The sequence below is a fragment of the Oncorhynchus clarkii genome, unplaced genomic scaffold, assembly GCF_045791955.1.
Source record: "Oncorhynchus clarkii lewisi isolate Uvic-CL-2024 unplaced genomic scaffold, UVic_Ocla_1.0 unplaced_contig_8380_pilon_pilon, whole genome shotgun sequence".
NCBI lineage: Eukaryota > Metazoa > Chordata > Actinopteri > Salmoniformes > Salmonidae > Oncorhynchus > Oncorhynchus clarkii.
This window is the reverse complement of record NW_027257949.1, coordinates 278,202-296,185: the sequence shown is the minus strand read 5'-3', so window position 1 is coordinate 296,185 and position 17,984 is coordinate 278,202. Positions and strand designations below refer to the sequence as shown.

Sequence of the window (17,984 nt, the reverse complement as noted above, 5' to 3'; positions counted from 1 at the left end):
ATCGTTAGTAGATCTGGATAGAGAACACTCTGACGTTTCTAAAACTGTTTGAATGATGTCTTTGAGTATAACCAAACTCATATGGCAGGCAAAAACCTGAGAAAAAAATCCAACCTGGAAGTGGGAAATCTGAGGTTTGTAGTTTTTCAACTCAGCCCCTATTGAATATACAGTGGGATATGGGTCATATTCACTTCCTAAGGCTTCCACTAGATGTCAACAGCCTTTAGAACCTTGTCTGATGCTTCTACTGTGAAGTGGGGCCGAATGAGCGGGGAATGAGTCAGAGGTCTGCCATCAGTCAGGAGCTGACCATGCACGTTCACATGAGAGGTAGTCCCCATTCCATTTGCTTTTCTGAAGACAAAGGAATTCTACGGTTGGGACATTAATGAACATTTATGATAAAAACATCCTAAAGATTGATTCTATACATCGTTTGATTTGTTTCTACGACCAGTAATATAACTTTTTTGAATTTTCATCTGACATTTCTGCAGTACTTGTCCGCACCTCGTGAGTTTCAATTTGTTTTCTAAACGCCCTAACAAAATGAGTTATTTGGACATAAATGATGGACTTTATGGAACAAATCAAGCATTTATTGTGGAACTGGGATTCCTGGGAGTGCATTCTGACGAAGATCATCAAAGTTAAGTGAATATTTATAATGCTATTTCTGATTTATGTTGACTCCAACATGGCGAATATCTTCTTGGGTTGTGAATGTCTCTGAGCGACAAACTCAGATTATTGCGTGGTTTGCTTTTTCCGTAAAAAAAATACAAATAATCTGACAAAGCGGTTAAATTAATTGAGGATAGCGAGACGCTAGCGTCTCAACTGGCCAATTGCCAGGGGAAATGTAGAGCGCCAGATTCAATTAAAATCCTATAAAATTCAAACTTTCATTAAATCACACATGTAAGATACTCAATTAAAGCTACACTCGTTGTGAATCCAGCCAACATGTCAGATTGAAAAAATGCTTTTCGGCGAAAGCATAAGAAGCTATTATCTGATAGCCTGCAGCCATCTGCACCAGTAGTAAACAAAAGAGCTAGCGTAGCAGGCGCTACACAAAACGCTGAAATAAAATATAAAACATGCATTACCTTTGACGAGCTTCTTTTGTTGGCACTCCAATATGTCCCATAAACATCACAATTGGTCCTTTTGTACGATTAATTCCGTCCATATATATCGAAAATGTCCATTTATAAAGTCTGTTTGATCCAGAAAAAAACAGCTTACAAAAAACAAAACATTTCAAAAGTTGCCTATAAACTTTGCCAAAATATTTCAAACTACTTTGTAATACAACGTGAGGTATTTTTAAATGTTAATAATCCATCAAATTGGAGACGGGGTATTCATGAACGAAAAGAAAAAAAAAACTCTGCTCTACACGTCTTGTGCAACTCACAAAAGGGTCCCCTGTTCAGAGTTGGCCTACTTCCTGCTAAGACAAAGAAATAACCTCAGCCATATTCCAAACGCGACATCGTGTGGAGGATGTAGGAACGGAAAGTATATTTCTATTAAATTTTCAATGACAATTTAGGGAAGAGAGATGGGGAAAAAAATATAATAATTCTGAAAAGTTAGTCCTCGGGATTTTGCCTGCTACATAAGTTCTGTTATACTCACAGACATGATTCAAACAGTTTTAGAAACTTTAGAGTGTTTTCTATCCAAATCTAATATGCATATCTTATATTCTTGGCATGAGTAGCAGGAAGTTGAAATTGGGCACGCTATTTATCCAAAAGTGAAAATTCTGCCCCCTAGCTTTAAGAGCTTTTAAGGAGAAGTATATATATTTAAATCTGTGAATAACACTTGTATCTTTTATTAATGTTTATTATGTTTATTATTTTAATGTTTATTATGAGTATTTCTGTGATTTGATGTGGCTCTTGATTCCACTCTTCAAGATTGCTTCGATCACATGGACTGGGATATGTTCTGGATAGCATCGGACAACAACATTGATGTATACATTAATACAGCTGCGCAAACCAAACCAGCTGGCTGGTGTGTTTACGAACATATTCGTTGAACAGACCTGAGCACGGGCGTTTCCTGTTTTAGTTTCTGTCTATAGGCTGGGAGCAACAAAATGGAGCTGTGGTCAGATATGCCAAAAGGAGGGCGAAGGAGGGCTTTGTATGCATCGTGGAAATTTGAGTAGCAATGATACAGGGTTTTGCCAAACCCCCAGTTACAATAAATGCAGCCCCAAGGTATGTGGTTTCCAGTTTACATAATTTGACTCTAAGTTCTTTCAGGGCCATCGAGGTGTCTGCTTGGGGGGGATGTACACGACTGTGATTATGATCGAAGAGACTTCTCTTGGTAGATAATGCGGTCGGCATTTGAACGTAAGGAATTCTAGGTCAGGTGAACAAAAGGACTTGAGTTCCTGTATGTTGTTATGATCACACCACGTCTCGTTAATCATAAGGCATACCCCCCCGCCCTTCTTCTTACCAGAGAGATGTTTGTTTCTGTCGGCGCGATGCGTGAAGAAACCAAGATGCTGTACCAACTCTGATAATGTATCCCGAGTGAGCCATGTTTCCGTGAAACAGAGAATGTTGCAATCTCTGATGTCTCTCCGGAAAGCAACTCTTGCTCGAATTTCGTCTACCTTGTTGTCAAGAGACTGGACATTGGCGAGTACTGTACTCGGGAGCGGTAAGCGATGTGCCCGTCCATGGAGCCTGACCAGGTGACCGCTCCGCCTGCCCCTTCTGCGGCGCCGTTGTTTTAGGTCTCCTACTGGGATCCGATCCGATGTCCTGGTGGTGTTTTAAACATAGGTGTTTTACACTAAACTAATATAAACTAAATATACAAATGAATCTACACTGTGGTAATTTAAACTAATATAAACTAAATATACAAACCTATCTACACTGTTGTAAACTAAACTAATATAAACTAAATATATAAACGAATCTACACTGTTGTAAACTGTTAAACTAAACTAAAAAACTAAAAATACACACTAATCTACACTGTGGGAAACAAACATGGTTTTCAGAAAATAAGTCTGTGGTCACATGGTGATGGTTGGTGTCGTACTATTGGTTAGAAGGTTTCCCCTTTAATGAGGTTGACTGTTAAAACTGTCTCTGACATTAGACTGAGTCACACAGAGACTCCAGCTGTGCAGCGAACAGACACAAACCTACAACTGAGATATCAGCAGACTTTACAACAGTAGAAGATACAACAGTAGAAGTTACAACAGTAGAAGATACAACAGTAGAAGATACAACAGTAGAAGATACAACAGTAGAAGATACAACAGCAGAAGATACAACAGTAGAAGATACAACAGTAGAAGATACAACAGTAGAAGATACAACAGTAGAAGATACAACAGTAGAAGATACAACAGTAGAAGTTACAACAGTAGAAGATACAACAGTAGAAGTTACAACAGTAGAAGATACAACAGTAGAAGTTACAACAGTAGAAGATACAACAGTAGAAGATACAACAGCAGAAGATACAACAGTAGAAGATACAACAGTAGAAGATACAACAGTAGAAGATACAACAGTAGAAGATACAACAGTAGAAGATACAACAGTAGAAGATACAACAGTAGAAGTTACAACAGTAGAAGATACAACAGTAGAAGTTACAACAGTAGAAGATACAACAGTAGAAGTTACAACAGTAGAAGATACAACAGTAGAAGATACAACAGTAGAAGTTACAACAGTAGAAGATACAACAGTAGAAGATACAACAGTAGAAGATACAACAGTAGAAGATACAACAGTAGAAGATACAACAGTAGAAGATACAACAGTAGAAGTTACAACAGTAGAAGTTACAACAGTAGAAGATACAACAGTAGAAATTACAACAGTAGAAGTTACAACAGTAGAAGTTACAACAGTAGAAGATACAACAGTAGAAGTTACAACAGTAGAAGATACAACAGTAGAAGTTACAACAGTAGATGTTTTTTTGGGGAGCACAAGCGTAAAAAGATGTCAAAGGGAATCTATGAATACACAAATGGATTTGAAGACGAAGAACCTAATGAAATAGAGACCATGGATATTGATGATCATATTTACAACAACAAAAGACCCATCATGCCCCGCAAGAAGGATGGAGCTGGTGAACAACATTCAGGTAACAGTTTATCCTCGTTTAATGCTAGACACTGACACATACTTACACCCCTACACACACCCCTACACACACCCCTACACACACACACACACACAGACACACTCGGCTGCTCTTGTCTACTATCCTGTTACCTAGTCACTTTACCCGTACCTATATGTACAGCGCTTTCAGAAAGTTTTCATCAGTGTTGTGTTCGAGACTGAGACCGGGCTGGAGGGGGCTAGACCGAGTCAAGACTGAGACCGGGCTGGAGGGGGCTAGACTGAGACCGGGCTGGAGGGGGCTAGACCGAGTCAAGACTGAGACCGGGCTGGAGGGGGCTAGACCGAGTCAATACTGAGACCGGGCTGGAGGGGGCTAGACTGAGACCGGGCTGGAGGGGGCTAGACCGAGTCAATACTGAGACCGGGCTGGAGGGGGCTAGACTGAGACCGGGCTGGAGGGGGCTAGACCGAGTCAAGACTGAGACCGGGCTGGAGGGGGCTAGACTGAGACCGGGCTGGAGGGGGCTAGACCGAGTCAAGACTGAGACCGGGCTGGCGGGGGCTAGACCGAGTCAAGACTGAGACCGGGCTGGAGGGGGCTAGACTGAGTCAATACTGAGACCGGGCTGGAGGGGGCTAGACCGAGTCAAGACTGAGACCGGGCTGGAGGTGGCTAGACCGAGTCAAGACTGAGACCGGGCTGGAGGTGGCTAGACCGAGTCAAGACTGAGACCGGGCTGGAGGGGGCTAGACTGAGTCAATACTGAGACCGGGCTGGAGGGGGCTAGACTGAGACCGGGCTGGAGGGGGCTAGACCGAGTCAAGACTGAGACCGGGCTGGAGGGGGCTAGACTGAGTCAATACTGAGACCGGGCTGGAGGGGGCTAGACCGAGTCAAGACTGAGACCGGGCTGGAGGGGGCTAGACCGAGTCAAGACTGAGACCGGGCTGGAGGTGGCTAGACCGAGTCAAGACTGAGACCGGGCTGGAGGGGGCTAGACTGAGTCAATACTGAGACCGGGCTGGAGGGGGCTAGACTGAGACCGGGCTGGAGGGGGCTAGACCGAGTCAATACTGAGACCGGGCTGGAGGGGGCTAGACTGAGACCGGGCTGGAGGGGGCTAGACCGAGTCAAGACTGAGACCGGGCTGGAGGGGGCTAGACTGAGACCGGGCTGGAGGGGGCTAGACCGAGTCAAGACTGAGACCGGGCTGGAGGGGGCTAGACTGAGACCGGGCTGGAGGGGGCTAGACCGAGTCAAGACTGAGACCGGGCTGGAGGGGGCTAGACTGAGACCGGGCTGGAGGGGGCTAGACCGAGTCAAGACTGAGACCGGGCTGGAGGGGGCTAGACTGAGTCAATACTGAGACCGGGCTGGAGGGGGCTAGACCGAGTCAAGACTGAGACCGGGCTGGAGGGGGCTAGACCGAGTCAAGACTGAGACCGGGCTGGAGGTGGCTAGACCGAGTCAAGACTGAGACCGGGCTGGAGGGGGCTAGACTGAGTCAATACTGAGACCGGGCTGGAGGGGGCTAGACTGAGACCGGGCTGGAGGGGGCTAGACCGAGTCAAGACTGAGACCGGGCTGGAGGGGGCTAGACTGAGTCAATACTGAGACCGGGCTGGAGGGGGCTAGACCGAGTCAAGACTGAGACCGGGCTGGAGGGGGCTAGACCGAGTCAAGACTGAGACCGGGCTGGAGGTGGCTAGACCGAGTCAAGACTGAGACCGGGCTGGAGGGGGCTAGACTGAGTCAATACTGAGACCGGGCTGGAGGGGGCTAGACTGAGACCGGGCTGGAGGGGGCTAGACCGAGTCAATACTGAGACCGGGCTGGAGGGGGCTAGACTGAGACCGGGCTGGAGGGGGCTAGACCGAGTCAAGACTGAGACCGGGCTGGAGGGGGCTAGACTGAGACCGGGCTGGAGGGGGCTAGACCGAGTCAAGACTGAGACCGGGCTGGAGGGGGCTAGACTGAGACCGGGCTGGAGGGGGCTAGACCGAGTCAAGACTGAGACCGGGCTGGAGGGGGCTAGACTGAGACCGGGCTGGAGGGGGCTAGACCGAGTCAAGACTGAGACCGGGCTGGAGGGGGCTAGACCGAGTCAAGACTGAGACCGGGCTGGAGGTGGCTAGACCGAGTCAAGACTGAGACCGGGCTGGAGGTGGCTAGACCGAGTCAAGACTGAGACCGGGCTGGAGGGGGCTAGACCGAGTCAAGACTGAGACCGGGCTGGAGGTGGCTAGACCGAGTCAAGACTGAGACCGGGCTGGAGGGGGCTAGACCGAGTCAAGACTGAGACCGGGCTGGAGGGGGCTAGACCAAGTCAAGACTGAGACCGGGCTGGAGGGGGCTAGACCGAGTCAAGACTGAGACCGGGCTGGAGGTGGGCGAGACCGAGTCAAGCCCGAGACCGGGAGGGGGGGGGGGGGGGGGGGACTGAGTCAAGCCCGAGACTGGGCTGGAGGGGGCTAGACCGAGTCAAGACTGAGACCGGGCTGGAGGGGGCTAGACTGAGTCAATACTGAGACCGGGCTGGAGGGGGCGAGACTGAGTCAAGACTGAGACCGGGCTGGAGGGGGCTAGACCGAGTCAAGACTGAGACCGGGCTGGAGGGGGCTAGACTGAGTCAATACTGAGACCGGGCTGGAGGGGGCTAGACTGAGACCGGGCTGGAGGGGGCTAGACCGAGTCAATACTGAGACCGGGCTGGAGGGGGCTAGACTGAGACCGGGCTGGAGGGGGCTAGACCGAGTCAAGACTGAGACCGGGCTGGAGGGGGCTAGACTGAGACCGGGCTGGAGGGGGCTAGACCGAGTCAAGACTGAGACCGGGCTGGAGGGGGCTAGACTGAGACCGGGCTGGAGGGGGCTAGACCGAGTCAAGACTGAGACCGGGCTGGAGGGGGCTAGACTGAGACCGGGCTGGAGGGGGCTAGACCGAGTCAAGACTGAGACCGGGCTGGAGGGGGCTAGACCGAGTCAAGACTGAGACCGGGCTGGAGGTGGCTAGACCGAGTCAAGACTGAGACCGGGCTGGAGGTGGCTAGACCGAGTCAAGACTGAGACCGGGCTGGAGGGGGCTAGACCGAGTCAAGACTGAGACCGGGCTGGAGGTGGCTAGACCGAGTCAAGACTGAGACCGGGCTGGAGGGGGCTAGACCGAGTCAAGACTGAGACCGGGCTGGAGGGGGCTAGACCAAGTCAAGACTGAGACCGGGCTGGAGGGGGCTAGACCGAGTCAAGACTGAGACCGGGCTGGAGGGGGCGAGACCGAGTCAAGCCCGAGACCGGGAGGGGGGGGGGGGGGGGGGACTGAGTCAAGCCCGAGACTGGGCTGGAGGGGGCTAGACCGAGTCAAGACTGAGACCGGGCTGGAGGGGGCGAGACCAAGTCAAGCCCGAGACCGGGAGGGGGGGGGGAGACTGAGTCAAGCCCGAGACTGCTAGGGGGGAGAGTCAAGACTGAGACTGGAAGGGGGTTGAGACTGAGCCGAGACCGGGCTGGAGGGGGCTAGACCGAGTCAAGACTGAGACCGGGAGGGGGGGGGCCAACTGAGTCAAGACCGAGACCGGGCTGGAGGGGGCAAGACCAAGTCAAGACCGAGACCGGGAGGGGGTGGGGGGGGGGAAAGACCGAGTCAAGACCAAGACCAGAAAAATGCGAGTCCAATGGGGGGGGGGGGGGGGGGGGAAGACCGAGTCAAGACCAAGACCAGAAAAATGCGAGTCCAATTCAAGACCATGATTGTAATTTAGTCAAATCACCACCATAATATGAGTTGATGTCCAATATTTCTGTGTTCATATTTCAGAACATCATACAGTTGAAGTCAAAACTTTGTATACACTTAGGAGTCATTTAAAGCTCGTTTTTCAACCACTTCACAAATTTCTTGTTAACAAACTATAGTTTTTGGCAAGTCGTTTAGGATATCTACTTAGTGCATGACACAAGTAATTTTTCCAACATTTACATTTATATTGTTTACATTTTCCAACAATTATTTCACTTACAATTCACTTTATCACTCCAGTGGGTCAGAAGATTACACGCAGAAGGGCACTTTTCGGCATTTGCGCGGCAGGCCGTGCAGCTGGGCCAGATCTTCCAGGAAGTCATTGAACGAAGTCTCTCGGGCATTCGGTTGTCGTTTCATAAAATGTTTACATTTTGGTCATTTTTCCGCTTTCAGATGACGAATGGAATCTTATTGCAAATGTATAAAACATCACCAATTACGACATGGCCATTTCTCCTAAACGGAAAAGACTTTGAAGACGGAACTTGGTGAGCATAGGTTTGGCATAATGGGCAGTTGGCCCCGAACACGATGGTGTCGAGGCCTCAACGCTTTTTTTGAGTCAAGGCCATTTTCCTGGGATTAAAGGTCAAAAACGAAAATAGAGCGCTAATTTGACCACTTCACGTCAAAGTACACAAACCTACAGTGTCAGGAAAAAAAGAAACAGCCATTATTCTATCGTAATTTACGGAATTTGATTTCTGAAATAACACACACTCATTCAACACTCTGTAAATAAGTCAGTTCTTAACGTAAAGACTCAATATACAAATTCAATATTCTGACCCCAAGGAGGATGGATATGTGTTCACTTTCAGCTTCCTGTGTCAACCGGAATCTAAATAGTTAAAATAGTTAAAAAAATATCAGATCTTTTCAAAACTTCACGTGTGATTAGGCAACCCTCATGAACTGTAAATCAGTCATTTCTCCCAACAAACGTCACACACACACACACACACACACACACACACACACACACACACACACACACACACACACACACACACACACACACACACACACAGCAAGGAGGGAGTGACACAGTGCGGTGCTTAAAGAAACTCAGAGCCTAGGCCGTGCCGAGTTCAACGAGATGCCCTGCTTGACCGTAGCTTGCTCGGTCTGAGCGCAGCGACCGTGAAAAAATAGGCCTAAAATGAAGCGTGGCCCTAAAATTTCAGGTGCTTTTGGGGGAACCGTTACGGTTAGAAGCACAGTTCAACTTTAAGAATGTTCCTGAGGTCCTCCCGATCTGTGCAAGCCTAACCTTGACTGTGTGGTATTAACCCTTAGAAAACAGTTTGCAATGACTTCTCTCCCCATAGGAATACATTTCCGATGAGTGCTCGGTGAGTTATGTGGCTCTAGAAGGTTCTCAGACCCAGAAACAGCCTCGTACATTTGCAATAACTTCAATTCATTTTGACCTTCACGAAAATGACGACATTTAGAAAAGGCCCAGAGTCGCAAGACTAGGTGCATTGAAACTGCCTCGGCCCGTAGAGACGGACCCTAACGTTTCTGGCACATTGTTTTTTAATGCCTTTAGGGGGGTGCAAGGGGTCCACAGTTGGTGAGGGAGCACCCGGTCATTTGGACATTTTTCAAAAAATCGTTAAAAAAACAACAGAGTCGATAAACTGGGGGGAGAGTTTGTGGGATTCCACCCGTACCTTCTGCGCTTGTCGGCGATGCCTGGAGGTGGTCTTGAGGAGGACTGACTGCGCTCTCCTCCAGGTACGACAACAGTGGCGGACAAACATCTGGGCAGACGATATGCCGACCTCTTCTTCCCGCTCGGGGGAGAGCGGGAGTTGATTCCCCAGGGAACACTCAAATGGCGACAGGCCCGTGGCAGAGCCGGGAAGGGAGTTGCGGGCGTATTCAACCCACACAAGCTGCTGGCTCCAGGTGGTGGGGTTGGCGGAGACCAGGCAGCGCAGAGTAGTCTCGAGGTCCTGGTTGGCTTGCTCTGACTGGCTGTTGGACTGTGGGTGGAAACCAAGAGGACAGGCTGGCCGATGACCCAATGAGGGTGCAGAACGCCTTCCAGAACTGGGACGGAACTGAGGACCCCGGTCGAAGACCATGGCCACGGGCAGTCCATGGATCTGGAACACGTGCTGCACCATGAGCTGGGCCGTCTCTTTGGCAGAGGGTAGTTTGGGGAGAGGAATGAAGTGGGCGGCTTTGTAAAACCGGTCGACCACAGTCAAGATGACAGTGTTGCCCTCAGACAGGGGGGAGACCTGTGACGAAATCCAGGAATATGTGGGACCAGGGACAGTGAGGGACAGGCAGAGGTTGAAGTAAACCAGCTGGAGCTTGCCAAGGAGTCTTGTTCTGCTCACAGACCGTGCAACCGGTGACAAACGCGGCGACATCCGGAACCATAGTAGGCCACCAAAAGCGTTGTCGCACGAAGGCCAGGGTCCGACTGGAGCCTGGGTGGCAGGCAAGCCTGGGAGAATGGGCCTACTTCAGGACCGGAGTGGACAGCGTCAGGCACAAATATTTGGTTATCTGGGACCCCCCAGGGTACGGCTGGGACCACTGTTTCTCCCGGACCTGTTTCCTTATACCCCAGCTGATTGCCGTCGCCAAGCATGAGGTGGGAAGGATGGTCTCGAGCTCTGGGGTGGAAACTGTGGCTATAGCGGCAAAACAGGGCATCCGGCTTGAAGTTCTTAGACTCTGGCGGTAAGAGAGGGAAAAGTTGAACAGGGTGAACAACAGGGCCCATCTTGCTTGCCTGGAGTTGAGGCGCTTGGCGGTGCGGAGATACTCCAGGTTTTTGTGGTCGGTTCACACAATCAAAGGATGTTTTGCCCCTTCCAGCCAGTGCATCCATTCCTCCAATGCCGTCTTCTCTGCGAGAAGCTCCCAATTCCCCACAGCGTAGTTCCTCTCCGTGGCATTGAGGCGGTGGGAGATGAAGGTGCAGGGATGCAGTTTAACTTCCAGGGCAGAACGTTGTGACAGGACAACCCCCACTCCGACATCCGACGCATCGGCCTCTACCACGAACTAACGGGAAGGGTCATGATGGGGCAGCAGGGTAGCCTAGTGGTTAGAGCTTTGGACTAGTAACCGGAAGGTTGCAAGTTCAAATCCCCAGAGCTGACAAGGTACAAATCTGTCGTTCTGCCCCTGAACAGGCAGTTCAGAACCCACTGTTCCTAGGCCGTCATTGAAAATAAAAATGTGTTCTTAAAACCTGTTGATGCCAGGAGTTCCTCTAGAGGAACTCCCCCCCCCCCCCCGTTCAGCTCAAACCGTGGCGCATGGAACGCAAAAATATTCTTAGAAATATTTAACCTCCACACATTAACAAGTCCAATAGCTCAAATGAAAGATAAACACCTTGTTCATCTACCCAGCATGTCAGATTGTTTAAATGTTTTACGGCGAAAACACACCACATATTTATATTAGACCAACCCCGAAACCAAGACAAGAGGCAGCCATTTTGTCCCAGAAAATATAAAATTATAAAAGCAGGATTAAAAAATAAATCATTCACTAACCTTTTGAAAATCTTCATCAGATGACAGTAATAGGACATGTTACACAGTACATTTTTTTTTTTCAATAATATGCCATTTATATCCATAAATGTCCATTTACATTGAGTTCATGTTCAGAAATTACTCAAAAATGTCCGCAGGAAATCTAGGTAGCGCGGCAAGATAACGTAAATAGACATCATAAACTTTGACTAAATATACATGTTCTACATATAGTTAGAAAGATACACTGCTTCTTTATGCAACCGCTTTGTTACATTTATTTTTAACGTTACAGAAATCGCACACTATTGAATATGCTGAGACGGCGCTCAGATACAAGCTACATTTCTCCGTAATGTTGGAGTCAACAGAAACACAGATTTAAGCATAAATATTCCCTTACCTTCGATGGTCTTCGTTCAGAATGTTCTGGAAGGCTTCATACTTACCCAATACATCGTTTGGTTTCAAGTCTTGCGTCTTTGTATTAGCTACTGCTAATAACATCAGCTGAAATGCACCCAAAATGTCCTCTGGTCCGGAAAAGTTGCGCATCAAAACTTCAAAATTACATATTATATGTCGACTAAACAGGTCAAACTAAGTGCAGAAGCAAGCTTTATGATGTTTTAAACACACAAAACAAATTTCAATTCAACTGGGCATCGTTTGCTCTTCCCAGGAGTGCTGGAACAAAGGAATGGCTGTGACCAATTCGCGCCCTAACGCACAGGTTTTTTCTCGCGGCACTTACTCAAATCACTCCCATAGGGCCAATTAAACGCTCTACAGAATGAGGACATCTAGTGGAAGAGATAGAAAGTGTCCCCAGATCCATAAGTGGTTGGGAAGGGTGGGGGCGATGACGTCAAAGTTGCTCCAACTTTCATGACCACAAAACTAGTTTGGAAGAATGCATGCCCTGTGAGTTCTGCTATACTTACAGACATAATTCCAACGGTTTTAGAAGCTTTAGAGTGTTTTCTATCCAATAATAATTATTATATGCATATATTAGCAATTTTTGACATTTTTTTTTTCAGTTTACTAGGGGTGCCCAATTCCTCCAAAGGGGGCGTAAATCTGCCATGTCCTCAACATTAACTGACTTGCCTAGTTAAATAAAGGTAAAAAAAAGAACTGTAACTCTGCAAACTCCAGCATTGTCATGCCTGCTCCCTTCTCACCCTGGTGCTCGAAGGCGCCAGGCTTCCCAGCATTACGCACTCCTGCCTTTCCCTGTACCGCGTATTCCTCCACTGCTGCAGTGACTGTCGAATGTGGTTGTTCTGCCCGTGTGCTGACTCTGTGCCTATCTTATTTAATGTCTGTTCCTAATTAAATTTTGACTCCTTATTAATTTGTAAACATTTCTAAAAACATATTTCCAGGAGAGTGACAATTGTTTTTTTATTTCATTCAGACTAACACAAAATGGTGGTAAATTCATTTTCGGGTTACCTTGTACCCCTGCACATCCACACTGTATTGTTACCCCCCATGATATTTTTTACTTGTTAATGCTATTCGTTATTTAATCCTCGTCTGTATTTATATTTATTTCTCTCTGCATTGTTGGAAAATGACCCATGGGTCAGCATTTCACTATTAGCATACGCCTGTTGTTTTATGAAGTACTTAACAAATGGAATTTGATCGTGATTGAAATAGCTTCCGGCAGTCATTTTGGGTGCCTGAACTCATGCATGTTTAAGCAAATATTCTGTTAGAGGTTCTGGAAGTCAAGCAGTAGAACATGTGAGGTTCTGGAACTCAGTTCTGGTGTTCTGTTCCATGTTCCTTGTGTATTTCCCTCAGTGATTCAAAGAGCAACTGGAAAGAAAAACATATGTATATACATTGATCAAGTTCTAATGATAATGATATGTACTTCAGTGTATCTTTGGAGGTGGAAGAGACATTTCCCAACTGCTGCAGTGTGTCTGGGGCTGCTGTGTGTTCTCCTACTGGCTTGGATCATAGGCCTGTTACTCTCCCGTGAGTTTGATATGTTCTCATTCAAACATTCTTCATCATCAGTGGTGTAATGACCAGGGATCAATTACATTTCAATACCATTCAATTTAATTCAGAAAAAACACCAAATTCCAATTCCACACGTTTCTAATTGAAAATTATTCCAGTGTACTTCCTGAATTGACTGAAATTGAAATTGACATCAGTCTGGGTCATGTCTCATTAACTTTTCCACTTTTATCTTGGTTGTTGATTGTATTATTTCACAGAGAGAAACCAATTGACCAGTTTCGACACCCTGACCAAAGAGAGAGACCAGCTACAGACCAGTTTCAACACCCTGACCAAAGAGAGAGACCAGATACAGACCAGCTACAACACCCCGACCAAAGTGAGAGACCAGCTACAGACCAGCTACAAAACCCTGACCAAAGAGAGAGACCAGCTACAGACTAGCAACAACATGCTGACCAAAGAGAGAGACCAGCTACAGACCAGCTACAACACCCTGACCAAAGAGAGAGACCAGCTACAGACCAGCTACAACACCCTGACCAAAGAGAGAGACCAGCTACAGACCAGCTACAACACTCTGACCAAAGAGAGAGACCAGCTACAGACCAGCTACAACACCCTGACCGAAGAGAGAGACCAGCTACAGACCAGTTCCAACACCCTGACCAAAGAGAGAGACCAGCTACAGACCAGTTCCAACAACCTGACCAAAGAGAAAGACCAGATACAGACCAGCTACAACACCCTGACCAAAGAGAGAGACCAGCTACAGACCAACTACAACACCCTGACCAAAGAGAGAGACCAGCTCCAGACCAGTAACAACACCCTTACTGCAGAAAGAGACCAGCTGCAGACCAATTATAACACCCTGACCAAACAGAGAGACCGGCTACAGACCAGCTGCAACACCCCGACTGCAGGAAGAGACCAGATACAGACTAACAACAACAGCCTGACCAAAGAGAGAGACCAGCTGCAAACCAGCAACAACACCCTGACTGAAGAAAGAGACCAGCTACAAAAAGAGGCAGAATGTCTGAAACATTCTTTAGTTCAGAAAGGTGAGTGAAATTGGCTAACGACTGTTCTGTTATCAGTTCACATGACACGTACAAACAGGCAATTCTACTTCCATTTAAGGAAATATGTGAGAATAAAGCGGACTTCCGGAACTGTCCATTAGTCACGTTGACCTCTCCCCTCCCCCTCACAGGTAACACATTGACCTCTCCCCTCCCCCTCACAGGTAACACGCTGACCTCTCCCCTCCCCCTCACAGGTAACACGCTGACCTCTCCCCTCCCCCTCACAGGTTACACGCTGACCTCTCCCCTCCCCCTCACAGGTAACACGCTGACCTCTCCCCTCCCCCTCACAGGTAACACGTTGACCTCTCCCCTCCCCCTCACAGGTAACACGCTGACCTCTCCCCTCCCCCTCACAGGTAACACGCTGACCTCTCCCCTCCCCCTCACAGGTAACACGCTGACCTCTCCCCTCCCCCTCACAGGTAACACGCTGACCTCTCCCCTCCCCCTCACAGGTAACACGTTGACCTCTCCCCTCCCCCTCACAGATAACACGCTGACCTCTCCCCTCCACCTCACAGGTAACACGTTGACCTCTCCCCTCCCCCTCACAGGTAACACGCTGACCTCTCCCCTCCCCCTCACAGGTAACACGTTGACCTCTCCCCTCCCCCTCACAGGTAACACGCTGACCTCTCCCCTCCCCCTCACAGGTAACACGTTGACCTCTCCCCTCCCCCTCACAGGTAACACGCTGACCTCTCCCCTCCCCCTCACAGGTAACACGTTGACCTCTCCCCTCCCCCTCACAGGTAACACGCTGACCTCTCCCCTCCCCCTCACAGGTAACACGTTGACCTCTCCCCTCCCCCTCACAGGTAACACGCTGACCTCTCCCCTCCCCCTCACAGGTAACACGCTGACCTCTCCCCTCCCCCTCACAGGTAACACGCTGACCTCTCCCCTCCCCCTCACAGGTAACACGCTGACCTCTCCCCTCCCCCTCACAGGTAACACGTTGACCTCTCCCCTCCCCCTCACAGATAACACGCTGACCTCTCCCCTCCCCCTCACAGGTAACACGCTGACCTCTCCCCTCCCCCTCACAGGTAACACGCTGACCTCTCCCCTCCCCCTCACAGGTAACACGTTGACCTCTCCCCCCCCCCTCACAGGTAACACGCTGACCTCTCCCCTCCCCCTCACAGGTAACACGCTGACCTCTCCCCTCCCCCTCACAGGTAACACGTTGACCTCTCCCCTCCCCCTCACAGGTAACACGCTGATCTCTCCCCTCCCCCTCACAGGTAACACACTGACCTCTCCCCTCCCCCTCACAGGTAACACGCTGACCTCTCCCCTCCCCCTCACAGGTAACACGCTGACCTCTCCCCTGCCCCTCACAGGTAACACATTGACCTCTCCCCTCCCCCTCACAGGTAACACGCTGACCTCTCCCCTCCCCCTCACAGGTAACACGTTGACCTCTCCCCTCCCCCTCACAGGTAACACGCTGACCTCTCCCCTCCCCCTCACAGGTAACACGTTGACCTCTCCCCTCCCCCTCACAGGTAACACGAATGACCTCTCCCCTCCCCCTCACAGGTAACACTCTGACCTCTCCCCTCCCCCTCACAGGTAACACGTTGACCTCTCCCCTCCCCCTCACAGGTAACACTCTGACCTCTCCCCTCCCCCTCACAGGTAACACGCTGACCTCTCCCCTCCCCCTCACAGGTAACACGTTGACCTCTCCCCTCCCCCTCACAGGTAACACTCTGACCTCTCCCCTAACCCTCACAGGTAACACTCTGACCTCTCCCCTCCCCCGGACTTCCATTCCGTCCATTAGTTAGTGTCCCGTCTTCCTTGACTGTCTGATTGATACTTAATTCATTGTTGTATTAACGTGACTAAAGCAAGAAATGTTCAACTTATAGTGTGTCCGGACGGATGGAAGAAGCTTGGTAGCAGTTGTTACTACGTCTCTACTGAGACAAAATCCTGGGAGGAGAGCAGACAGGACTGCAGAAATCGAGGAGCAGACCTGGTGGTCATCAAGAGTGAAGACGATCAGGTGTGTGTGTGACGTAGAGAGAAAAAAAGAGAGATAGAGATAACGAGCAGTAATGACTATGTTTTAACAATGTTGTCTCTCTCCCACAACTACAGACATTTGTCAATTGGTTATGCGGGGTAAAGAACTATGTCTGGATTGGTCTGACTGACTCTGTTTCTGAGGGGACCTGGAAATGGGTGGACGACACACCACTGACCACAAAGTAAGACATTAATGAATTCTGTGTCACTATGACATCACTGTCTGGAGTATGAGGTTTGGAGTGGACAGCCTGATTATATGTGTTGTTTCTTCTACAGGTATTGGAACAGTGGACAGCCTGATTCTATGTGTTGTTTGTCCTACAGGTATTGGAACAGTGGACAGTCTGATTCTGTGTTGTTTCTTCTACAGGTATTGGAACAGTGGACAGTCTGATTCTGTGTTGTTTCTTCTACAGGTATTGGAACAGTGGAAAGCCTGATTCTGTGTTGTTTCTTCTACAGGTATTGTAACAGTGGACAGTCTGATTCTGTGTTGTTTCTTCTACATGTATTGGAACAGTGGACAGCCTGATTCTATGTGTTGTTTCTTCTACAGGTATTGGAACAGTGGACAGTCTGATTCTATGTTTGTCCTACAGGTATTGGAACAGTGGACAGCCTGATTCTATGTGTTGTTTCTTCTACAGGTATTGGAACAGTGGACAGTCTGATTCTATGTTTCTCCTACAGGTATTGGAACAGTGGACAGCCTGATTCTGTGTTGTTTCTTCTACAGGGATTGGAACAGTGGACAGTCTGATTCTGTGTTGTTTCTTCTACAGGTATTGGAACAGTAAAGACCCTAATGGTGGAGGAGCAGAGAACTGTGTGTATTTCTACTCCTGGTCATCAGACACAGGAGAATGGTGGGACTATGACTGTTCCTATAAATACAGATGGATCTGTAAAAAATAGGATTCTTCTGGGTTCTCTGTCTGAACTGGTAAATTGGATTCTCCTTGGTCGTCTCTCTGAACTGCTAAATAGGATTCTCCTTGGTCGTCTCTCTGAACTGCTAAATATGAATCTCCTTGGTCGTCTCTCTGTACTGCTAACTAGGATTCTCGTTGGTCGTCTCTCTGAACTGCTAAACAGGATTCTCATTGGTCGTCTCTCTGAACTTCTAAATAGGATTCTCCTTGGTAGTCTCTCTGTACTGCTAACTAAGGATCTCCTTGGTAGTCTTTCTGTACTGCTAAATATGATTCTCCTTGGTCGTCTCTCTGAACTGCTAACTAGGATTCTCCTTGGTCGTCTCTCTGTACTGCTAACTAGGATTCTCCTTGGTTGTCTCTCTGAACTGCTAAATATGATTCTCCTTGGTCGTCTCTCTGAACTGCTAACTAGGATTCTCCTTGGTTGTCTCTCTGAACTGCTAACTAGGATTCTCCTTGGT

At 48.6% G+C, this 17,984-nt stretch overlaps 1 protein-coding gene across 1 annotated transcript in view; it reads left to right on the top strand.

Moving 5' to 3' along the window:
* Window positions 1–17,590, top strand: part of LOC139394179 (girdin-like) — a 49,546-nt gene extending 31,956 nt beyond the window's left edge. The window contains exons 7-11 of the mRNA XM_071142221.1: window positions 7,960–7,976; window positions 13,728–14,491; window positions 16,426–16,562; window positions 16,658–16,767; window positions 17,371–17,590. Of these exons, the coding sequence (XP_070998322.1) occupies window positions 7,960–7,976; window positions 13,728–14,491; window positions 16,426–16,562; window positions 16,658–16,767; window positions 17,371–17,503 (1,161 nt within the window). The 3' untranslated portion in view covers window positions 17,504–17,590. The remainder of the gene's footprint in view (window positions 1–7,959; window positions 7,977–13,727; window positions 14,492–16,425; window positions 16,563–16,657; window positions 16,768–17,370) is intronic.
* Window positions 17,591–17,984: the final 394 nt, after the last annotated feature.